The sequence below is a fragment of the Hirundo rustica genome, chromosome 10 (assembly GCF_015227805.2).
Source record: "Hirundo rustica isolate bHirRus1 chromosome 10, bHirRus1.pri.v3, whole genome shotgun sequence".
Taxonomy (NCBI): Eukaryota; Metazoa; Chordata; class Aves; order Passeriformes; family Hirundinidae; genus Hirundo; species Hirundo rustica.
This window is the reverse complement of record NC_053459.1, coordinates 22,603,490-22,628,463: the sequence shown is the minus strand read 5'-3', so window position 1 is coordinate 22,628,463 and position 24,974 is coordinate 22,603,490. Positions and strand designations below refer to the sequence as shown.

The 24,974-nt window shown below is 44.8% G+C and overlaps 1 protein-coding gene across 2 annotated transcripts; it reads left to right on the top strand.

The window, feature by feature from the left end:
• Window positions 1–1,811: 1,811 nt before the first annotated feature.
• Window positions 1,812–23,727, top strand: LOC120757168 (uncharacterized). Of its 2 annotated transcripts, none has more exons than XR_005702406.1 (9): window positions 1,812–1,886; window positions 11,249–11,349; window positions 13,013–14,055; window positions 18,677–18,827; window positions 19,282–19,375; window positions 20,344–20,462; window positions 21,045–21,187; window positions 21,853–22,001; window positions 23,374–23,727. XR_005702406.1 is itself a non-coding variant. In XM_040074321.1 (9 exons), the coding sequence occupies exons 3-9, from the start codon at window positions 14,030–14,032 to the stop codon at window positions 23,483–23,485; spliced, it is 843 nt and encodes a 280-aa protein (XP_039930255.1). In that variant the 5' UTR covers window positions 1,812–1,886; window positions 11,249–11,349; window positions 13,013–14,029; the 3' UTR covers window positions 23,486–23,727. The 2 variants fall into 2 exon arrangements, 1 of the variants encoding a protein (XP_039930255.1); XM_040074321.1 differs by having other exon boundaries at window positions 21,804–22,001.
• The last annotated feature ends 1,247 nt before the right edge of the window (window positions 23,728–24,974 follow it).

The window sequence follows — 24,974 nt, the reverse complement described above, 5'->3', positions numbered from 1 at the left end:
AGAGAGAAAAGGAGAAAAGGAGGGAGGAGCTCCTTTGAAAGAGATCATAAATACAAACCTTTGGATAATAAATGGGTTTTTCTCAGTCAATAGGAGTTTTCTCTTTGGAATTCTATGGGAAAAAATGCATTTTGGCTGAAGTGCAGTTACAGGCTTCCCTGGTGTTCACTCACTTCAGAACAGCAGAGATATGGCTCCCAAAGTTATTCATGAAAGAACTTCCCAAATCCCAAAAAGAGTTCACTCTTTTTCTACTGCTGCTGCAGCTCCTGCAGGTCAGCCTGGGATGTGAGCTGGGAATGCTCCCTTCAAAAAAAGCTTTTGAACACATTTCCAGCCCTGCCTCCTTGAATTGTTTCACAAATGGGGTTCCTAAGTGTGTTGCTGGTGCTTATTACCTTTCTGTATTATAGTCTGGACTGGGTAAGACAGCTTTTGTGTTCAAATTCAGATGAAAATGGTAATTTTAGCTTTGTGTAGGCTAAAAATGTTGTGCTGGGGAGGGAGAAGGGAGTGCTGCTCAAAAGGAGCAGGGGCTAATTTTACCAAGAGCAGAACTGCCTCACTGCAGGTAAAATGAGCTTTGATGTGGGTTACACAAGGGCTGGTCCCTCAAATTTAAATAGTTCTGTGGACATCTCCTCATGTCTGTAAGAGTGACCCAAGTGCTGAGGATCACCTGGGGGTTAATCTTAGGGGGGAGCCTTTTAATAATTTTTAACATTTTTTTTTTCAAGCTAATTTTTGTGGCGAGAAGGACACGAGAAGCCTTCAGTCATGTTTATTTTCAGTCCAGCAAAAGTTCTTCCTGACCAGTTTTGTCTTTTCTTCCTATCAGTTCTTGCAACATATATATCCCTTACTAAGGGAAGGGCTGAAAACAGATTTGAGTGAAAGCTTTGCGTTTTTTAAGGACGGCTGCCAGGCAGAAGTGTTTATGGAGGATATCAGGCAAATGCAGAGAATTCCCCTGCAGGTAGATTGAGCAAAAATATGATGGAATGATGCAGAATCACAAATTCCAAATCAAATTCCCAGAACTGCCTGAGTGGCCACATAAGAGAACCAGCAGGAGCAGAAATGCAAACACTTGTGATTTCACTTGCTGCTCTCCCAGGCCTCACAGATGCAAAAAAAACACCTTTTTCTGTTTCTTGAAAATTGAGAATTACCTGGTTTGCAACAACATGAATTGATTTATTTCCACAGTTGTCAGTAGTAATAATATCTTAAGTGTTGTTGCCAGTTAATAGGTACATGGATGCTGTTCCATGGTGGTTTTTTACTCCAGATTTTGTATCATGTTCCTTTCAAAGATTCTACTGCTTTTTCACGACAAAACTTGCAAATTAATTTTGTCTTTTTTTGGCTTTTATTTTTCTGGTAGGGGGAATTTGTCAGTTGTAGCTCATCTATGAGTTTAGGTGTGTAGTCTTCAATTTACAGCTGTAGTAGTGGCTGAGGATGGATTTATTTGACTGCTAGGATCCCACTTGCACGTGACCTTGAGCACCTGAGGGTTTTTGCAGAGTCTGTATCCATCCAAAATTTGCCGTGTTGTGTGAGTTAGAATGGGTTTGTTGCTGTTCCAAGCACGAATTTCCATTCTCCTTCCACAAGCCTCGATGGTGGCAGAGTGAACTTCTGCATCAGTGTGTGGGAATCAAGGACACGAGATTCCTCGAAGATCCGGGTGTTCCACCAGAGACAAACCGACACAAACTTAGTCAAGGCTCTCTTGGCTAATTTTTATTTGTCAGTGGTGGACAAAAGAAGAAACCACAAGATGTCACTCTATCCTAAGGAGCTGAGAAGGACTTTCCTTTCGACAGGAATCCTGTGGGAGAGTTGCAAAGCTGGATATCCTGAGCAGAGCTCAAGTCCAGGTAGATCTCAGGGCAGTTAATGAGAGATGCTGAGCTTAGAGCACTGTTAATGAGATGCTGAGCTTGGAGCACAGTTAATGAGAGATGCTGAGTTTGGAGCACAGTTGGCCCAGGTTCCTGGGATTAACAATCACAGATGGGAGGAATGAACTCCCAAACTCGTGCTTTGTGTTGCAAACCTCGCTCTGGTTCTTGGGAAGGGGTTGTTGGAGGAGGTTCATTGCTCCCGGGGGAGTTTTTGCCCTGTGTGATGCCTCGTGTGCTCGGTGTGGGGTGAAATGGCTGGAGGGGGTTGTTCTCCAAGCTGTCCCCACGAGCAGCCCCAGAGCTGTGCTGGGGTTATTTCAGAGAGCCACTGCTGCCACAGGACAGAGGATTTCTTTTCTACAAGAGAGGAATAACAGGCATTGACTCATTGGTGTGCTGGGCCCATTCTGCTGTTCTCTTTTGCCTCTTCAGTTTCCCCCTTCCCTCTCTGCCTTGCCCTGGAATTCCTTCACGAGCACATTCCCTGGCACTGGCAGGGGTTCTCCCTTCCTGGGAAGGAGGCAGCATTGTTCCTGTAAGGATTTTCATAAAATGACCACAAGGCCAACTCCAAAAGTGGTCACAAGCTCGTTCTTGAGTTGTCCCTGTCCCTTTAATTGAGCAGTCCCTGCAGTGGAAAATAGGAATACACGGATTGGAAAGAGCTGGATGAGCTTTCCCCAGAGCCAGGGAGGAGGAGAGCAGTGCCTTGGTGGCTCAGATAACCCTGAGTTATCCCAGGAGCTGACTTCCCTGGTGAGCTGCTCCGCACCTCCTGGCACGGCTGGGGAGGAACCGTGGCTTCATTTAGCTCAGAAATCCGTCTGGAGCTCCCAGGGGGGGGGTGGATCAGGCTGCTGCACTCTCAGGGGTCCAGACAGACGGAAGGAAGGAAGGCTCCAGCAGCTCGCTGGGACCTCTGTTAACTGCTCCAGCAGCTTCTTGGGCTTCCAGCTGTGCTGGCAGAGGGCTGTGACACCAAGTTCCACGTGAGGAACCACGCTCAGTGCACACGGGTGACACTGGGAAACTCATCAACGCTCCCTATCTGTCGCCCCCTCCGCGAGGGCTTCTCAAGTGACGTTCTTTTATACAGCTCTGCCTTCCAACAGCATCCACAGGAAGATTTTTTTTTTTTTTTTCCCATTTTACAGCACTAATTAGGAGCCCAAGTCACGGGCCAGTTGCTGTAGGCATGAGGAAAAGTGAATGAAAATGAAATGCAGCTGGAATTCAGTTTACAGACAGTGGCACAGCACAACAGGACACCGGGCACTGGCAGGCAGGGAAATGGAGAAAGGTGCAAAAGATAAATCTACCAGCCCAGATACAGGTATTGGTTGTAAAATTCTAGGTCTGCTAGGGAAGAATTGGAATTGTTGCTGCAGCTCAGGAATTGAGCCCATTGCCTGGGTTTTTATCTTTCCAGCTGCGCTGAATCACGGTGGGAATGATGTCTCAGATAGGACCCAGGCTTTACTGATAACAAGTTGTTTTACTGACTCTCATAAACACACATCCTTCCCGTGGAAGAGTGTTCTTTTTGGACAAACTGAGGGAAAATTCCTACAGAAAAGCCATTCTGTGTAGAAATGCTTTTAAGAAAGGAAGGGAAGAGATACTGGGGAAATCTGGATTGTGTCTAAATCGTGTTTTTAATGTTCTCATTAAGGGATTGGAATTGCCCATGGAAAAAGATGAGCTTCAACCTTTCCTTTAAGTATTCTGATGCTACCAAAAGAGTTTAAAGCCAGTCATAGTTTTTTACTCTATTTACAGATATTTGTTAAAAGTCATACTTGGTTTTTGTTTTAAACCCAGCCTGGAATCCTTGCAGGTGGTAACTGGATGATAATTTTCCCTGAGCAGAGTGAATGAAATATGTTAAAACATGACAAGAAATAAAAGATATCAGGAAGTGCCTCTTGCCCTGAGACCTGTAACGATCGTGCTCTGGGCAATGCCAAATCTCAGTGGTCACCAAGAGACAAAAATCTGTTTATTTGGGGCTTTTGTCATTGTCAGTGCATTTTGTAAATGCATCTTTCTAAAGGCAACAGCCAAAAAGTCAGCATAGCCTGACACAGGAATAATAACATTTCTGAAGTTTATTACAGGACAAATACTGGTCTCAAAATTCTTTGGCTCTGCTGGGAATTCTCCTTGGGCCAGGCTGCAGCTTGGAATCACCAGTGTGTAGTGACAGGCTGTCGTTTTCCAGGAGCAGGACCGTGTAAAGCTCTCCTGCCAACTCCAAACCAAGGGATGTCTTCATCAGCTGAGCTGCTTTTGGCAGGACACTTGGAACCAGCTGAGCTTCAAGGTCTCTTCCAACCCAAACCATTTTGTGATTCTGTGATTCTATCAAAGCCCTCAGCAAAATCCAGAGAGGTCAAAGAAGCCAGTTCTGCTCCTGCTGCCTCGTTTGCGTCTGTCTCCGTTGATTTTTCCTCCACAGAATTTTCTCCTTGGTCTGTACAAAAAGAAGATCAGAGACAGTGCGCTCCAGTTCATAAGCTCACTTCAGATTTTTTGATCAGAACTCATTTGTGAATCATCCCAGTATTTCAGAGCCAGTGTTAATGCTGCAGTTCCGTGGGGAGCAGGGCGACTCCAGTGACTGGGAGTGATTTCAATTCATTTATTTTCCAGCGTCATTCCACATTTAGTGTGCATACACTTATAGATAAAAATGTTCTGAGGAGGTGATCTCTTAATTACTGAGCTTCAGAACCTTAACACATGTGGGACAGAGAGTTTGGAGCCATCAGTAGAGGAGCCTTGTGTCAGAAAGGCAGGGGTGGCAGCAGCTCTGAGGAGCACATCCAGGCACATCATCCTGGGGGAGGGATGCAGTGAGCTCTGAACAGAAATCAGGGAATGTCTAGTTCCATAACCATAAATGCTTTCATCGAGCAGACAGCCTTGTAGCGTCCAAAGCACTCGGAGCAAAGAGCATCATCAGAAAAAGCGACGTTGTCATCTGCAGCCTGCTTCAAATCCCTCTGTGGTCCCTCACAAAAAGCTCACCATTGTGTTCAGTCAGTTCCGGACCCTGTGCAGGTGTCTCTCAGGCTATGCCCTGAGTTCAAAGAACTGGCTGGGAGCTGCCACACCTGGGATTTTTTGTGACTAGAAAGATTTTGCCCAATTTGCCCAATTTCACCCAATTTGCAAAAACTGCCTTAGGACACTTACCTGAAAATAAGAAATGGGCTTCTAATCACAGTGTTTGTACAGAAAAAAAAAAAAAAAAAAAAAAAGTGAAGACTGTACCCGTGCAAGATGTAGAATTTAAAAAATTGCATTTTTTCTGTGTACACATGCACTCATTGAATGTGGATGTATTATGGGAACCACAAATCCTGCTATTATTTTCCTATAGCAAATAACCAAACCCTAAGCTATTACTGCACGAAACCGTGAAATCATGCAGTACAAAATAATGAAGCCACTCTGTGCCTCTTGCTTTAGAGGACTTTTCCTTGGTGCAGGATGCCTGCAAGGGCATTAAATAGTTCTTTCCCCCATCTCTTTCTCAGTCACTGCCTTGGCTGGGCTCCTCTCTCTCAGTGCCCCAAGTTAAATGATGAATTCTGCCCTCTTGAAACTGATGGCAGCAAATCCCTCTGCCCAAAACCACTGCACAGGGAATTCCCCAGGTGAAGAGGAGCAGAGAGATGGAGGCACAGGGCCCTGGGGACATGAAAGGATATCAATGTTTAACCCTAGGGGTGGTGGCAAAGCTCCCCATCCTTAGCAGCACCCAGGGCCCTGAGGAGGAGCCACCACCCCCATGGGAGGAGCTGGCAGATCTCTCCCGATAGAATTGATAGATTTGCTTCGGTATCGCTTCGTATTTTCTACACAGAACAACTTTCCAGTAGATTTATTGGCAGTGCAATAAGGGTCCCGAGCACAGGTCAATTCAGGCTCTCTTAGCCTTGATACCACTTGCTCAAACCATGCTTCCTCTATGGATGACAAGAGCGCAGAGATGGTGTTTTGATAGTTCTGTGAGAGGCGACATCCAAAAAGCAGCGTAGAAAGCGATTTTTCAGAAGGGCCATTAACCAGCTGCCAGCCTGTTTTCCACCCTTCATGGCAAGCACGGTGATCTGAACAGCATTTGGGAACAAGGCTGATCAAAGCCTTTGCTCTTCTCCCAGAAAATGCATCCTGATGACTCCACGGAGGAAGGGTTTCAAGTGGAAAGGTTGTTTTACATTTCCATCTCCCTCGGTGCTGCAAAGCCTGGCTTATTTTTTAGGGTTTCTGTACAAAGCCTTATTATTTTTATTATTTTTTTACTAGAGCTCGAGGAGTATTAATTTTGCAAGTGTGTTCACATTCAGCACAGACATCTGAAGACACCATCTGATAAACCAGTGGTATCTGTGACAGCCTTGTGCTTCTGTGTGTCACGGCAGCGGTGACTTCAGCTGCCGTAACACAATCTAAACCTGCACAGGCACAGCAGCTCGGGCTCCTTCCTGCCCAACGCAGCTGGCAGGGCAGATAAAATCAGTATTTATTCCTGGTCTCCATCTCAGGGCAAAGGGAAATGCTCTTTTCCCAGCTGGTCACACCTGAGAGCCGAAGGGAGGTGCTGGCCCAGCCTCTGCTGTGGGGATGGTTCCCCTTCTGTCCTCCCCCTGCCCCTGCAAGCCCTGGCTGGAATTTGGTTCAGTCCAGGGTTTGCCTGCCTGCCTTTCCTTCCTGTGGAGGGGCACTGCAGAGGGAAGGGGATGTGGCTGTGGGGTTTGACTCCAGCTGGGGCTGTGCCAGGGCTCTGCTCTGCCCCTTTGGCCTCATCCCAAGGGATCCATTCCTCAGGAACCAGCATGGAGCAGACAGGGTGACCCTGACGGTGAGTGACCAGCAGGGACAGCTGGACTGACGCCCTGGGATGGGAGAACCCAGGGATGGGAGAACCCAGGGATGGGAGAATCCCCTCTGCTTTGGCTCTGGGCTGAGCTCCCTGCTCTGCTACACTCCCATGATGTCTCTCTAATGCTGGAAATGGGAACAACAGGATGCTGTAAATTGCTGACTGTGAAACAAGATTAAGGCTGATGTGCAGAGCAGGCCCTGTCCCAACCTGCTGGCCAAATCACCCACTGGCCAAATCCATCACCCACTGGCCAAATCCATCACCCACTGGCCAAAACCATCGCCCACTGGCCAATCAATCACCCACTGGCCAATCAATCACCCTCTGGCCAAATCACCCTCTGGCCAAATCATTCACCCTCTGCCCAAATCAATCACCCTCTGCCCAAATCCATCACCCTCTGCCCAAATCCATCACCCTCTGCCCAAATCCATCACCCTCTGGCCTGCTTGGGCCAAAGCGCCAGCGGATTTATGTGGCAGGAAAATCCACTGAACGACCAGAGCGTTTCAAAACGAGCTGACAAATCTGCAGCACTCAGGAGCAGCAGCTGCTGCTCCCTCGGAGATGTAACACGATTCCTACAATCACAGAAAACACATTTAATTTTGTTTATTTAAGCCAGGCCCGTGTTTTGCTGCTAGCGCTCATCATCCGGTGTCGCGCAGCGGAGTACGGAATGTCACCCCTTGAGTCACGTCCCCAGAGACTCCGCCAGCAATGCCCTGGCTGTACTCCACAGCTGGAGGGAAAAAGGGCTTCATGCCTAGCTGGCTGTAGAGCAAACACGCTCTTGCAGCTTCATTTTGCATTCAGCCGCTCTCCAGAAGAGGGAAGGCAGCGTGAAAAATGAGGAGGAGCACAGCTGAAGATCATCAGCTGCTGATCCTTCACAACTCAGCTGCGAAAAATGCGAGGTCTGAAAGGAGACTTTAAAGTACAGGTAGCAGCAGAAATATTGAACTGCCTTAATCAAGACAAGAACACCTGGTCACTCAGTCATTTAATTAATGAGAACGGGGCTCTCTTTGTTTCCCCAGAGAGAGGCAAAAGGAAAATTCTGATTTCCCAGCTGGGAATACAGCGTGGAGCTGGCAGCGAAGTGAAGCAGCTGGAAGATGGTGTAGTTAATGGCTGAGACTGGTTCAGTGACCTGGCAGGCCAGGGACTGGGGAGTATTGTGACATAAAGTAGTTTAACAGCTCCCTCATAGCCCCTAGGCCAGCAGTGGGCTCGGAGCCCCTCTGAAGTCCAAAGATCAGGTTGGATGTGAAGTGTACAGTGCTTAATCCTTTTTATTTTCCCCTAAAGAAAAGCTGCCTTTCCTATCACCTCAGCTCTGTTCAAGCAGGAACCTGAGGTGGGGAATGACCTCTGAGAATCTGCAGAGGGGATTTTGGGCTGGAAAGGGCTAAAGCACAGTGAGGCACTGGATGAAGTCATTCCAGTTCCAGCCCATGGTTTGCCTTCCCCGGGCCCTGATGGAAATACATCCCTGGGCAGGAAAACCTGATGCGGGTGGATGGAGCCCTGCCCTTCTCAGGGATTGCAGACTAGGCTCTGGGGAGTCCCAGCAGCAGCTCTGGTGTCCTGCAGTGCCAGAACTGGTGTGGAAAGGCAGCGGTGAGCAGAGTGAGGGAGAGGTAAATCGCTCAGATGGAGATGCTTTAAGGTCTTCTTGGCTTCTGCACGTATCCGAGTCCAGAATCCCTTCTCCATGAAGTCAGGAGACCTGATTTAAAATAGATATTTATAGCTGTGCCTTTGTGGATGGAAAATGCTTGTAGCTGAGAAATGCCCTGCTTAGCAGGTACAGCTCCTCAGCTGTGGGACAAAGCGGAGGAAAATCGTCCCAGGAATGGTTCAGCTGCCCCAGCACTGCGGGGAGGAGAACGTGGTGCAGCCCTGAGGACATGAGGATGTGATACAGCAGATGCAGTCTCTGACTTTGAGCAGGAACACATTTTCATTGCATTTAATTTCTTGTGGCAGGCCGTGCCAGCTCCCAACTTTAAATGCAGGAATTGTGGACAGCTACAGCGTGTCTGTCTCCTGCCCATAAAAGAAGCACTGGAGAGAAGTTCATTCTTTTTTTATGTAACACGAGGCTGCCATTTGCTCAAAATGAAAGCAAGTGGGAGTAAATTATTTGGTTTTCCTGACAAAAGGTGTATGAGCACAACACCTTTATAAAAACAGTTGATTCTCCTCATAATGGTCCTCTCCTCTTTTCCCCATGATCACAGGAAGCCTTGCTTGCTGCCTTCAGCTAGAGAACATCTTTAGTATCCTCGCAGACAGTGAATAACAAGGCATTCATTTGAACTTAATTCTGGCAATGAGACTCGGGGAAAGAATAGGGATAAAAAAATGGGAGATGTCAGGAACAAGTTCTGCCTGTAAATACACGTTCAGGGCTCTCAGTTCCTTCTTTGATTGGAGTGGGGACAGGCAGCTCTGAATTTTAAACAACTGAGTTATGTTTGTCATTCAGCTGCATTGTTTTTCCATGTTTTCCTGTCCTTTCTCTCCTTTCTAAGCTTGTGTAGAGCTGGGTATTTTTTCCCACCTTGGCCCAGCAACACAATTATTTTCCCATCCCATAGTTAAAAAGATTATGTCTGCTTGTCTCAAATATCATCTCACATGTGACAACCTGGCAAAGCCACTTTAATAAAGAAGTGCTCTGGTGACTCCCAAGTATTCCCGCATTTGCAAGGTCTGATTTTCAGGAAGGTAGGGGCTTGATGGATGAAATAAACCAAATTTTTCAATATATTTCAGGTAACCAATTCTAAACCAAAAAAAAAAAACAAAAAGGGGAAAAAAAAAAAAAAGAGAGAAAGGAAACATAACTCTTTAGCAGCTGTCAGCAGTTTCAAATAAATACAAGAAAACGATGGAAGTGTAATGGCATCTGCAATGATGGAAGTTAGAGAGCAGAATAACCAGAGATGCTGCTTCCAACAACACAGGGGAAAAGGAGACTCACTAGGCTGCAACAGGAAATTGTCCATCAAAACGAATTTAGAATGATTTTCATATGATTAAAATTACCTGATGAGACTTATGTTTGATAAATTAGGAAGTACTTAATGAATCTTGTACTCCATCGGGACTTATCAACAATTAGCTGGTGAAAAGATGAAACAGGAGATCCATAAAAAGGACGTGGATGGAGGAAATGAGACTGACCTCACGCTGGAGGTTTCATCTCCGGGTGGTTCCACCAAACGCCTGATTTGTTTGTTCTGGCAGCTTCCGATGAGAGGTTTTAGATGTCGAGGATCAGAGCGGAACGGCAGCTGGGGAAGTGGGGAGCGGCAGGAAGCTCATTGAAACGTGTGGCAGTTTGTCACTGAGCTTCAGGGAGCTCCAAGCCGTGACCTGTGGGAAGGTTCCTTCTCTTTGGGGAGGTCTGGAGGAACCTTTGGGGTTTTTTCCACATTCGCACGCGGGTTTGGTTCTGCTCCAGCTGAATTCCGTGGCTTTGCTCCTGAGGGCTATGAGGTTAATCAGGATCTCACGTGCATCTGGGGGTTAGGGATGCAATGACTTCATTCAGTATGAAAGCCACGTTTTAAGGAAAAGGGGAAAATATACCTCATTTCAGTGAGGTAAATAATGGGAGAAGTCAGCAATCAGGAGTGTTTTGTGCCACCAGCTCCGCTTGGGATACAATTATGTTTTTCACACAGGCAAAAGAAGATACAGTGAGTTATGTCCATTATGCCTTTTGAAAAAAAAGTTTTGAGAAAGAAAATCTTGAAGTGTTAGTTTTTTGCGGTCTTTCCTCAATGTAGGAAAAAGTTTAATTCATCATCAGAAATTGTTGACCTTCATTTTGTTAGAAAAGACAGATTTGATACTGGAATAGGCCTCTCCTAAACCAAATAAAATTGCTTTCTTCACTCCATAAACATCTTTTCTTATAGCTTCATCCAAAGACTATTAAATCAAGGAAAAGCTCCCTGTTCAGTGCCAGACATTGTCATCGTGACTTGCAAGCCCGTTGTCTTTCCAGAAGAGAGAACCAAATTTCAGTCCTCGTTGCTTGGTTACAGCCCCTCCAACCCTCTTGGAATCCTCGGGTTTGTAACACCTTGGAGAAGCAGACATATATAGTTTTCACTTCAATTATTTATGCAGCCAGTTGTTGGTTCCTCTTTGTCTGGTGACCCCGTTGAAATGTTTCACTAACCCTGCTCTCCTCCTGCCCAAGGCTTTATTCTGTTGTCCTTGGCTTTTCCCTGGGAATGCTCTCCAAGTCCTACCGGTGGGAATCAAATACTTTCCTGGAATCCTGAATGGGCAGGACAGAAAGAAACGTGTTGCCTGGGTAACTCAGCAAAACAACCAGTTAGTGCGAGTGAGTGTTAGCCTGATTATCTGCCGAGGCACGGATGAGCACTTGGGCGTCAAAAGTCTGTTCCTTTTCTAGGGCCCTGCACATCAGACCTCTGAAATACCCCAGGAAATCCTCTCCCTCTAACTGACTCATCCAGAATGAATGCCCTGGATTCCTGGATATGTTCAAACCAGGTAAGATCAATAAAAGTTAATTTCTGCTGGTGCTGAAGTGGTGTTACGTGCTTAGGTCTGATTTTACTGGTGCCACTGACCTAATGATGGTTTGATATCACCAATACGTATCAAGGTAACACCAAAAAAAAAAAAAAAAAAAAGGATTTTACATAAGGAATATAAAATTATATCAACAAACTGATTTATCACTGAATCAGAAAAACATTATAACAGAGAAACTTATTTTAAATATCCTTTAGTGACGATTAACAAAATGTCAGCTCAGAAACTCAGCCAGTAAACGCAGACTTTAAAGCCAGACTGTTCATCCAGTCTGGTCTTAACGAAGTCAGTGGCTGGGAATCCTGTGTGAATGCTGACCCTGGGCACAGGAACGGAATTTCTGCTACCACAGTGCCAGGATTTCATGGTCTGAGCATCTCAGTTATTTCTGTATAAAAGGAGGAGGGATAATATAATTTCCTTTCTTCCTACTCTTTGTCTGCCTGCTCTGTTCGATTAAAGCACAAACTCTCTGGAGCAAACTCTGTTTTCCTGACTTTCTGTGGTGCCCAGAACAACGGGGCCTCTGGTGGCCTACAGCAGTGAGAATAATTGGGATAGTTTCTGTCATTAATCAGACCTCAGGATGAGCTGGTTTCTGCCCACTTCCTACATATTTCATGGACATGCAGGGAAGAATCCAATGGGACAAAAAAATATGTGAGAGGCACGGGGTTGAGACCGATGCCCACCGTGTATTTACCCAATTCAAAGACAAAATTATTGGTGAAAATTAGGTAAAGTGTGAAAAACGATTTCTCTCTTGCAGAGCTGGGGCACGCTGTTGAATTTCTTGTCAGAAGCACATTTTTATGGGCAGGTCGTAAAGATCTGAAAAATAGTGTTTATAATGGAAAGGCCGACACCATGTAAAATATGTCGTTCCTCTGAAATAGCACAGAGATAATTTTTCATGGGTTTCATGAGGAATGCATTTGCCATAAAAGATCTGAAGCCCATTAGGCTGTGATGGGGACCAATACCTTTCACTTTATAGACAGAGGAAAAATGGTAAGTAGAAAGGCCCCAAATTACAGTCTTGTTTGATTTAGATATTAATTTCTTTATTCTTAGCAGACAGAGAAATTATTCGCTCAAGTGACCTGATGAATCTCTTAATGCCCTGTCCTCACCCACCCCGTAATAAACTCAGTTCTTAGCACATAAAGTTTTAATGAAACCTGTGTGGAGTGACTACTTTGTTAAATTTCACATAACGATCTGTCAGTTCAACATTTGGAACCACAGAATGCCTGTGCGTGGAGCTGAAATTCTCTAATTACCATTATTCCCCTCTGCTTTACTGGCACGGTGAAATTTGCCAGCAGAATTTCTAAGAGAAGGTTTTGAAGCCTTCAGCAACCATTGGGGAAAGTGCAGACCTCTCTGTACAGAAAGGCCTTGTAATGATCAGCCCTTGTAATGACCAAAAAGAGAAAAGAGAAATGTGAAGGAAAAGGAGGATAAGGAATAATTTTTCTGTGAAGAGGCTGAAAGGTAGAAGTCTAAGCCACTGAGGTTTTGACTATACGGCATTTCCAATTGAATATCCCGGGGAAGAGGGGATTGTGTGCTTTCTCCACATTGATTTTAGTCTGTTTATCCCCTCTCTTTCCAGTACAGAGCCCAGGAGCTCAAGTGAGGGAGGAGCTGTGCCTGTGGTGTGGGAGTCGCGGATCGATCTGGCGCGATTTACGGCTCCACTGTAACCTTCCCCTACAACCTGGTTCCATCACTGCTGCTGGAGTTTAAAAGCCATCTCTGAACCTCAGCAGGGACTCACCAGGGCCCACAACCATACTGGGCTGCTGCAATTCCACCCTGGAACCCTGCCAGCACCTGCACTTTGTCTGGGTGAACAAACAAAAATCAAATGCTTTTTGAAGGGAATAATTCACTGGGCTGATTCTCAGAACCTGCAGCTTTAATGTTTTAAGAAAAATGTAATATAAAAATGGACACAAACCTGACCTGTTGGTTCCCACCAAGAGTAGAATCTCTTGTTTCCATTCTCAGCTGCAGACTCGGAGAAGGAAGCCTGGAAGATTTTCCTAGAATGGCTGGCACATTCAAATGAGGCAAGAACGCCCAAGAGAGCAAAGAGGTGCTCACAAAGAACTTTCCTGAACATGAAATAAAATGTGAGCCTCTACAAGTATTTCCTTTTCATCCGATAGATACATTAACAAGGCATTTAACGAGCCATTAATGAAGCAGGAGGCCTTTTAGGCAACGAAAATACGAACTTCAAGTGGGCAAAACCGTGAAAGCAACCTGTGAAAGTGAAGCTGGAGCGAGCAGAGCAGAGATCCAGCTGGATGATCACGTATCTTGCTACAGGTATCACCAACCTATCTTTAGGCACCTTCTGGAAAGACGGTTCACTGATACCGCCTGGATCAGCCCCGGAATTTGTTTGATGTGCTTAAGGGATTGGTAACAATAGCTCCTAACGTGACTGCGTTGCGAGGTGACAGTGTTTCCTTGGAGACCGTGAATCCATCCAGCCCCGGCCAGGATCCCGGCAGGTTCCCCTTCTCCAGAGGCCCTGGAAGTGCCTCCCTGTGCAGGGGCAGAGATGGGAAGATAAGCTCTGCCTGTAGACAAATAGCCCTGCGCAAGATGCGAGGATTTTATGCAGCAGCCAGACATGTCTGAAAGGTAGGAGGGTGCAAGGAGACACGAACCTGTAGTCATTGCTTGACATGCTTTGACAACAAAGATCGAGTTACAGGATTGAGTGTCTTTTTCAAATGTACCAGCCTGTATTGCTAAGGGAGATTGCTGTGCAGGGAAAGCAGGAGCTCAGACGGAGTTGTTTGTCCTTGGCGTCGTTGCCTGATCGTTGAAAGAAAAACTGTCCCAACAAAAGAAAAAAAATGTTGAGTTTGTTGTGAAAACGTGTGAAAGGCACGTGGATTGTAGACATGGGCTTTGTATCGGCGTGAGTTGGATCCACGAGGAAAATGTTAGTTATTATGCTAAGAGTGTATCATTATGGTGATAGGACCTAATTAAGTTAATTATGTCTTTTGGGGGGGCAATTTTATGAAGCATAAAGCAAGGTAATTGATGCTACAGCTATCAGCAAGGATGCTTTGTAGCCATAACTTACAGGTGTGTTTGTCACTAAATTACGCTCAAAAGAACTGCTTCAAAATGTTGCATAATGTCTCATAAAACTCCTATAAAAATAATTGAAAGGTAATAGAGCATGCAAACACCATGTCCATATCTTCTACTCTCCTAAGTTCAGAGAGTTCTCATAATAAATGTTTGCATACAAGCAGAGCTGCTCTGGAGCAGTAAATTGTGTGCATTTCAAATGGAGCACAGCCTGAACTCTGAGTTTGCCATCTTTTAAATACTTGCACCAGTTGTGTTGGTGAGTTACCCCTGCAGTTCGTTTATGTGGATGGCTTTGGCATCTGCCATGGACTGGGAAAACATAAATAATTGGATGTTTGGAACCTGGGAGCAAGCACTCGCCTGTGCAGATCCAGAACCAGCTCTCTCAGAGCCTGCAAAATGAGCAGCTCTCACAGAGGGATACAAACTCTTTGCTTTGGGAGGATTTATCGCTCCTTTCTTAGTTTCTCTAGTTTGGATATTTTTTTGTGTTCCTTAAAGGTGATCTTAAAACACATTTGATTTGGTTCCTCCCTTTAGAATGGTCCAGGTGTTTGACTTCCATAGCGTCAGGGCTGGATGAACTGAGAGCTCTTTGGTGCTGAATGAGAAGCTGGCCATCACTGAGATCAGCCACACGGGAGCAGGGGCCTTTCCATCAGATGTGGGCTGGGATTTGGTGGGATGCAGCGAGCACCACGGGAATTCTGACTCTGAATATTTGAAGAGCTAGTATAAACAGCCCTACTACTTGTTCCCAAACCTTTCACCCAGGGCATTTCAGGATTAAGGGGAAAGCAGCCGTGGTGCAGTGAGAGGACGCTGATTCCTGAAGAGCAGCTGGGTAAAAGGCTGTGGGAAGTTAGACCAAAGCTGCTCAAAAGACTGGGACAAAGAGCCTTTCAAATCCCAAATGCAAGAGTTTGCTCATAACCTCCTTTATCTTTATTCCTCTTTCACTGAGCTTCCCATTTTCTGTGCCGCAGAGCTGAACCTGTGCTGTAGAGTCTCAGATGTTTGTTTGCTGAGGCTGCTGTTTTATCAGGAGAGTCTTTTGACTGACAGTCTTTTTTTAACAGCCAAATATCTAAAATACACACAGGAGGGCCTTTTCAACTCCGTTTCTCACTCAATATCTTTCACTGGTGTAGTTTCAGAAGTAGCTCAGCTTTAGCTCTTCAAAGACTTTTCGTGGGTTTTTAGTGTATCCTACACTCAAAGGCAGCTGGACTCAAATGTACTTGCACTGTGGTCAGGAAACCTGGAGCATTCTGGGCTCTCAGGAAACCTGGCCAAGGTGTCAGCGAGAGGAGAACATTTCACAGCCACACAGCTGACTCTGACGCCTTGATGAGGTGGGATTTTATCAGGGAGATCAGCAGCGCGTGGTTTTCCAAGGAATGGCCTGGTATCTCCTCAGTCAGGTTCTGAAAAAGGCAGGAGCTGTTCTGTTCTCGTTGCTGACAGTTTGCAGAACTCTTCAGGCACTGAGTTCCTCACTGGGACTTCCACTGAGGAGAATAATGTAAAATACAAGGGGTTAGCCATGGGTGCTTCCAGTTTCCCCACAGTTTCTCCCTCTCATCGGCTCCCACGGAGCACTCCAGACTTCAAGGTGCCTGCAAAGAATTGTTTGGTACAGTTTTGTGGGGTTTTGTTTACTATTGAGAAGAAAAATAGTTTTGTACCTGGATTTGGTGTCAGCAGCAAAGCTGTAGCCATGATAGGAACTGGAATGAGGGCCAGCCTGAGAAATCAGAAGCTGGTCACACACAAGATTTTTCTCCCCCATTACCTTTTGAAGTTTCCTTTCCAAGCCTCTATTACAGAATTCTTAAAATATAGCCAAGTACCTCTGCTTAAAAGACACCATAAATACTCCCCACACCCCCCAAAAAGAGGGAGAATGGAGGAATGCAATTGCCACAGAGGGTTTCCATTAGCGAAATTAATTCTTCTCTCATAAGAATTTAGGCCCATGATTTATGATAACCACCAATTTCTCACTGCAGGCGAAGTGAGAGGAAATGACTCAGCCTGGACAGACATCATGAATCTCATTTTTTTTTTTTCCCTTAATGCTTGACATAATCTAGTGTGCTGCTCCCCGAGGTGCCATTGGAGATTCATATCCAGCCGAAGGGCCTCACAATCAAGGCAGGAAATTTTGTTCCTTTCATGTATTGTGCGACCTGTAATTGCTTGGAATTGCATCCTGCCTGGTTCATTGCCGCTCCTTTTGCGTCGGTTCTGCTGCAAAACAGGAAGGTAAACAAAGCAAGGGAGAGAAAACTGTGTGGCACTCGCTCCTCCAGAAAAATCTTCTCTGACATAACGTGGGGGTCCAGCTGGCACTTATTAAACTCAGGCGGTTTTGAGATGAGAGATGTTTCTTCCTGTCACTCTTCCCCGTGGAAATCTCACTACCCACTTGACTGGGGAAGTCGTATCCATCACTTTTTTCTTCGGAACTTTGTGTTTTATCTGCCGTCACCGATACAGAATTTTGCGAGTGGGTTTCCTGCCAGGAGATCAGAACAGATATCATGTTAAATGGTTCAGCTAAAATGTTTTATTCCCACATTTCCAGGGACTGGGAGAGTATATTCCTGTCTCAGCAGAGGAGGTAGTATCTAGCTGAGAGGAAGGTAGGTTTTGAAAAGTCTTGCAGTCATAAATAGTCATTTGAATACATCCTAAAAGATCGCTTCCAGACTGAGAAAAATAGCAGAGCTTGTTCTTAAACACGAAAGAATATCTACAAATTTCTTTGGTCTGATCTCATGTAACCTGCAAGGAGTTAAAAGCAGAACAAACACCAAGATAGAGCTAAACAAGAATTCCATCACTTTTTTTTTATTATTATTTTCTGGGGTTTTTTTCCCCTATTTACCCGATGCAAATCCTCTTTTCACAGGGTTGCTGTGTGTGAACTCCTGCTGCTCTAACACACACACACACCCCACAAGGGGCTGTTTGCCTCCAGGTGACCTCCGAAAGCGTCTCAGTAAATAGCTGTTATTTTCCAAAATGCTGAGCTCGCACAGCTCCCTGGGAGTCACCTACAGTTCAGTGGGGCTGGTCTGACCCCATTAAAACCCCACCATAAAGCAGGAGGGAGGAGAGCTGTTTGTCAGAGCTCTGCACTGAGGTCATGGGGACGCCTCTCTTCATGAGGGGCTGCCAATAATCTGTATTTGTCCTTTTTAATCAATGTTCTGTTTAGCCAGAATGAGACCTTCTTTGCCATCCTCCCCAAACCACCTTAAAGCTGCATTTTTATTCTGCATTCCTTCTCCTGACTCCAGTTGTTTTATGATGCTGACTGACAGCTGAGGCTCCGTGGCAAGAGCTCCCCGAGCCTGTAGAGTAAATGTCAAATTACGGTGCTGGATGCACACCCTGACTAAATTAAATCATTGTTTTGGAGTATTCTGTGGTGAATTCCTAAACTGCAGCTGCCAGTCTGCAAGGTCTTCAACCCCTCTGAGCACTACTGGAGAAATTGCCCCGTTTGGGGTTTATAAAATGTGAATTTTGGAAGTGTTCTCAGGCAAGGGACTAAGAGAGCACACGAGCCCACGACTTCAAGCTGAAGATTGACTTGGTGACCTTGGAGGCCTTTCCCAGCACTAATGATTCTATGATTTGAAGACTCTATTGAACAAAGTTCAGCTTTTCTCCAGATCTCTGAGAATCCCCTAGAACACATCCAAGAGATTAAAATATATATGGTAATACTAGTAAAATAGTGAGTTTAAACACATGCACAATGGAATAAAATCAATAACTGAGGTGTATTTTCATCCAACCCAGATCCATAAAAGCAGGGCTCCCCTGGGTCGAAGGGAACAAACACATCATGCTGTTGAACAAGTTCAATTTTGTCCAAGACTCAGGTTTTTTAACAAACTGCCAGTAAATTCCTCTTTCTGATGTTTGGACACATCTGTGTGGAAGGAAATGCAGCTCAGGTGAGGGGTGAGGGGATTGCCCATGGTGTGGCCCCAGGATGTGGCTGCTGTCTGCTGGCAAGTCCTACCCCGAGCTATTCCGTACTTTCTGCAATTATTTGCTGTAGCTATTAAACAAAACCAACAAAATTTGCATTGCTCTGGACAGAATCTGCACTGGCTTAACATCTCCTCTCTAGCTCCTCAGGTCTGACTACAAGCAACCAAAAGTTCTCGAAATCCTATTCCTCCTGCTGCTCCATCCTTGGCGATGCACACGATATTCCGCCGGTTTTACCCCCAAACAGAGGAATCCTCGGGCACAGCTGGGACTCCAGGCTACCTTTCCCAGTAAGTCTTGGCTTTCCAGTCTGATTGCAGGTTTGTAGGAAAGAGTCACTGAAAAAGAGGAGCTGAGGCACAAATCTCCCCCTCAGCTTTGAAGCGGACTTTGTTTATCTCCTTTTATCTTCAAAAAGTGGGGCGGAGTAAAAATAAGATTCTGTTCTTCGGGATTTGCCCCAGCCTTTGAGCTCTGAGCACCAAACTGATGCCATGGGCAGGGGGATAATGAGCCCTGAGAAGGCTCTCTCCAATATTTATGCCAATTTATTGGAGTTAACCAGGATGGGCTGTGGCAAACTCCACTGAAGTGTGAATTCCCACAGCTTTTACCAGCTCCTGCATGTGGCTCTGACTGGAGGGATTTCTCTGTAATAAGACCAGAAATAAGAGAAAGCACAATGTCAAAACCTCAAGAGCTTTTACTGATCTTTTTACATCTTTATTTTGCCTTTTTTTTAAGCTTCCTTCTGACTCCTTCAAGTACCTTGGCTGGTGTGACATAGAAGAACAGGGTGTTCGAGGAAATCAGCTCCGCTGTCCCCGAGTGAGGGAAGGTAAAGATCAAAAAACACTTTGACATTTCAGCCCCAGCTCTGCCGAGTCAAAGAGCATTTCACTTAAAAGTTATGAGCTTAAATCATGGAGCTTGCCATTCTTTTGAAAGGGGCAAGATTTCACCTCATAGTGCCTGTGCTTGGTTTTTTGTTTTTTTTTTTCCAATCATTAGGAAAATACCCTTTGTCATTTCCAAAATTAAAAACAGAAATGAAACTTCCTGAACTGCAAATTGAAATTTTTTAGTATTAATGTGGTGCTGAATGCTTCTCTCAAAAATTCATCAACATTTGACTGCTCAGGGTGCAAGAAAGCAAGAGGGAAGCCCAGCCCTGCAAACAGTGGCACATATCTCGTACTTAAAGACAAAACTGGCTCAATTACACACTCAAGAACAGATGTTGTTTTAAATCCCAGTATTTGCATGTTTGGGAGAAAACAGTGGAAAATTTCCAGCCTTTAATCAGGAGTTTGAAGATGTCCATAGCTCCAAACATTTCATTAAGACCTGAAGTCTCCAGTGTCAAAATACAAATGAGGTTTGGAGTGGTGCTGTTGATCCTGGCCACTGCTCTTGGAAGCTGCAAACATTTTCCTGTCTCAGGACAATCAAAGGCTAACTCATAGCATGGCAAGGGATAAGAAGGATTTCAGAACTCAGAGCCTTATGAACAACCCTTCAGAAATGGTTTTCACTCTGAGCTGTAGCAGATCTGTCATTTACCAGCCATGCACAAAATCATCACGACCGTGGTTTGCCGGCTGAATTATGGGCCTGGAAATGGTAGAAAAAAAAAATTTCCATTAATTTATATCTCAGAAGCCTGGAAACTTACACACCTATAATATTATATATATTTCTTCATTACAGAACCTTCCCAGCAATATATATATTTATTCTTCCAGAAAGTGACTAAGTGCCAGTTCTGTATCACATCCTCAACTGTAAATCTTCTTCTCTGACCAGGGCCCTCAGAAGAAGAGCTGTTTTTCAGAAAAGAAGAACATACCCTGAAAAGAAGAAAACAAGTAACTGACACAGAGAAATGGGAAAAGAGGCTGCAAGAGAACTGGGAAAACTGTGCTGTAAAACTTTCTCATTAACACTTTGCACTGTGGTTGTGAAGAAGCCAAATAACGATGTGCTGGCTGCTCACTGCATTGAATAGGTTAAAACCTGTTACAAGGAAGGTGTCCCTGGCTATGGCAGCGGGTGGAATTGGATGAATTTTAAATTCCCTTCCAGCCCAAACCATTCTGTGAGGACTCTGTGAATATTTATATCTGGCTGATGTGCAGCACTTTGGTGCCAGATGAGTTCAGAAGCCAAACCAATAAGCCAGGACCACTTAGTCCTGCTCCCTCCCCACACACTGGTAACCCCACTCCCAGGAAGGAGGAGATGGACACTAAAATCCATGCTTGAGAGAGGTTTTCTTTCTTTCTTTCAAAGAATTAAGGAGTCCATCACTATGATTTTGAGGTGAATTTGGCACTTGGTACCCCCAGTTGTTGAAAGAGCAGCAGCATAAAATGTATTCTCATTTTAACTACCTGTGACTAATTCTATATTTAATGATAGACCTATTACAAAGCAAGAAAGAATTAAAAATAATAATAATAATAATAATTAAAAAAAAAAAAATTCTCTTATTTTTTCTTTGCCAGGAGTTGAACCTTTCCTTCCAGGACCTGGGTGATCTTTACCAGGTGGAAAACTTCAAAAGAATCCTCCGAAGATTAATTCGGGTGGAGAAGCTTTGGCTGGTGGACAACTCTTTGACAGACCTAAGTGCCATAAGGTTGCCAAGGTAGACAAAATGTGCTGTTTCTATTTTTGTGTGATATCACAGAAATGGAGATTTTTACTGAAGTGACAGCTGGAGCAGGCTCTTGAGAGCTGCCCAATCTGCTCTTGGGGGGTGTTGGACCGAGAATCCATCGGTTTATTGCTGCTCTGAGTTCATGTCATCCCCAGGCTGGAAATATCCTGCCAGGAGTTCAGATGATGTCCCCTTTATTCCTGGGGAATAATTAATGAGTCCTGCCAGCTCCAGGGAGGTATGTGCCAAAATGGGAAGTTGTTGAACACGGAAGGAATCTCTGTGAGGAGATGGTGGAACACAACCCAAGCAGAGAGGCCAAACATGACCATGACAACTATAAATTTATTTTACCATCCATCTGCTGCTACTCTGCTGCTGTGTGTCCAGGTGTATGGAGAGCTGTAGCACTGAGAACAGAAATAATGATGCATCTGTTGTACAACAGGAAGAAATTAGGGAATAAAAAGTGTAGGGATCTGATCTGGCAGTCCATGACTAGGCAAAAATAGCACAAATGTAAAGCCAGTGTGTGAACCCCATCCCTGTTGGAGGGATTCTGTCCCAGATGTGATAGTGATGCCATACACTTTGTACTTTACAGATGCAGAGAGCTAAATGTAAATAAAAACCACTTTACATCCTTCAAACAGCTGCCAAAGATCCCTCAGATTCAGCACTTATCTCTCGCTGAAAATAACATCACGACCCTAAGTGGGATTTCCGACCTCAGACACACTCCACTTGAATCCCTCATCCTCAAGAGGAATCCCTGTGAGTTCCAGAAAGGATACAGACAGCTGTAAGTCTGACCCTCTCGTGGCTTACAAAAGTGATAAACACGAAAAAATGTTCATCAGAGTTTCAAAGGAGGAGTATCTCAAATCCAGCAAGCTTTCCAAAGAAGCTTTTCAATTTCCCATAGTTTCAATGCTCCAGGAATGGGGGTTAGCGAGCTATTACGTGATAAAAGCCACAAAATATTCAGAAACTGCCTATGATGCTTTTTAATGGCATGACTGGCAGTTCTGGAACTGAGCTGAGCCCATGGATCAAGTTTAGAGACAGTGAGCAGGGCAGATAAATTAGATTCCCTTTTATTAATAGAAACTGCCTATTACTCCAAGTCTCTTCAGTCTCATTGTATCCTTGGTGGGTTCTGTAAGGAGCCTAAATTGCATTACATGTCAGAGACGGAATCAGGAGGATGTCTCGAAAGATGGGAGCAAAAGCAGGAGAAAATTCAGTTCCCTTCATTTGCTTTTTCTGCATTTCCCCCTGTCCCTGTGGCAGGGCTCTGGAAGATGCTCTGCTTTGGGCAGCCCCTCAGTGAAAGTTGCACTGCAGGCTTTGGGATGTGCTGGAGATTTAACAGAGGAAATTCTAATCCAGGACATTACAATCCAAGGAAAATCAGCAGAATGTGATCTATTCCAATTCTCTCTCTTAGCAAATCTGCATGGCTGCATGTTTTTCCCCACTACAAACACAGCCAGGTGTTGATATTTTAAAGATAAACCTTGCAGAGCGTGTCTGAAATGGGACACATCTCCTCCCATCGCTTCCTGGGAGGGGAAAAAGAGAAAGGAGATGTTTAAGATAAGTTTTTAATGAAAACCTTTCTGAGTTTCCACTATGTTTTCTCTTGAGTCTTGTCGGCATCCCCTTGGCAGTGTGCTGCTGATGCTGGTGCTTTCTAAAGGTAGGGAGGCAGATACCAGCATGGAAGGGGGAAAAGTAAATTTTAAATGATGGATTTCACATCTTATTTGCATATCTAAAAGTCCAGGAGAACAAAAGCAGAAAACCACCTTTTAACAATTCCTGATTGTGCTTCTGCTCTCAATCTGCCAGTCCTTAGGGCAATTAACTATCGGTACTATTTGGTAGAACTCTGGTATTATGTTCATTCTCAGCGTTGGAAGACATTCTTGAAGTGGTTTATTGAGTCTGGGGATACAAAAGTGGTGCAGGAGTGAAATCTGAGAGTTTTAATTAGCTCTTTATCAGATCAATCCTGCAACAAATAAAAAAATCAAGACTTCCAGCAACCCAATATCTATTTTAGATATGTTTGCATCCACTGTTTCTTTTTTATCATTGTCTCTTTTGTTCTCAGCATTTCCCAAGATTACTGTTCTCAATTTCTACTTGTGCTTTTGTCTCTCTTCAAGTGTGTTCTCCAGTTTGCCAAACCTGAAAATGCTGGATGGAATCCCAAAACTGCCAGAGGACTGCTCACCCCCTGCTGTCAGTTTTTTTTACAGAATGTGTACTATACTCTAGCACTGCATTTTTGTAGGATCACAGCTGTGCTACAACCACCTTGCTCAAAAGAGACAATAAATCCTGCTTATGGAAGCTCTATTTATTTATTTATTTATTTATTTTTTACTGATCAAAGTGATATTGAGACAGAAATAAAACATTTTTTGAGTGCAATTGTGGATATGGATATGTAAATAAGACATGATGTTATACTGAATAACATGAGTTTGGTGTATTAAAAGCAGTGTGTGATTTTCTCATCTTGGAGCTCTGTGTCCGCAACAACTCACAATTATTGACTCCCACTGCATTTAATCAAAACACACCCAAGCTCAGACCCTACGTTCATCGTGGGAAGTGACACAGGGATGAACATCTAAAAAAAAAAAAGGAAAAAAATCCCACAACTGAAGAAAAAGCCTCACCAATGTCCAAGTGCTCTTTAATGAGCTTCGTACATGGGAAAAAGCTGAGCCACCCCAATTATTTTTGACCCTTAGAAATAATAATTAAAAAAAAAAAAAAAAAATCTTGGGGAGCACTGAGGAGGCAAACCATGACAAGGAAAGGAGACTTTTGTCTCACTGCTGGCATTGTTTGGGGATGCCCTGTTGCTTCATAGAGGCTCCTCAAAGCAAAGCCGCAGGAGGGGAAGACCTGTGGAAGCTGATGAGGGGTTTGTAAGGGTTCACAGGATATCTGGAAGCAATTATCTTTGAGAGGTGCCTGTCCTTGCCTTTGATTGCTTCGCTGTCCAGTCCCAGGGGTTCTGTTCCCAACCAGCACACAAAAACTGTGCCACCAGCAGCGCAGGGAAGAATGACAGAGTCCTGAAAATGAAGCCAATTAAGTGAATTGCCTCATTCCAGAGCCAGTCAATAAATCCTCTGCTGTGTGCTGGCTGCAGGGGCAGGTGGGTTCAGCTGCAGCGAGGAGGGGTGAGAGCTCAGCCCTGCAGTGCCATGGCTTACCAGCAGAAAGGTCTCTTCAACATCTGTACTGCATCCAGGCAAGAGAAACCACCAGCATGGAAAGTTTCCAGGTTCTCCCTTGGGGCTGTCTTTTCCTCTTCCACAGCTCAGCAGCCAAAACAGGTAATCAAAATATTGCCTGAATGAAGTAATTAGATTTTTAATGCGTTACAAGATCTAGCTCAGAGGAATTTTCTATAGCTGTGACAAGAAAAGGCAGTGGAGCACTGCAAAGAGGTGTCAGCTTGATGGTCACCCTCAGGAAATATCCCTGAATTTTGGAGAAGCAGAGAGTATCTACATGAGCACAGGGCTGGATCAGCAATCCAGACCGTGGGATCCAGCCCAGCACGGGGAACAGAGCAGACTGTGACATAAACACACCCCAGCATCAGGAGGGAAATTCAACAACACACAGCAAAGAGCTTCTACAGGTTCAGAGAGAGGTGATGTGGTTTACACAGAACCAGCAACACAGCCAGGGCTTTGAGACAGGGACACAGAACACTGTGTGCTGTACATGGCAAACAGAGAAC

Excerpts from the sequence above, each read along its gene's own strand:
- LOC120757168 (XM_040074321.1), top strand. The coding sequence starts at position 14,030 with ATGCAGCAGCCAGACATGTCTGAAAG. Across the intron at positions 14,056-18,676 it reads CAGCCAGACATGTCTGAAAG|CTCCTCAGGTCTGACTACAA; the intron begins GTAGGAGGGTGC and ends TCTCCTCTCTAG. Across the intron at positions 22,002-23,373 it reads CAGAAAGGATACAGACAGCT|TGTGTTCTCCAGTTTGCCAA; the intron begins GTAAGTCTGACC and ends TCTCTCTTCAAG.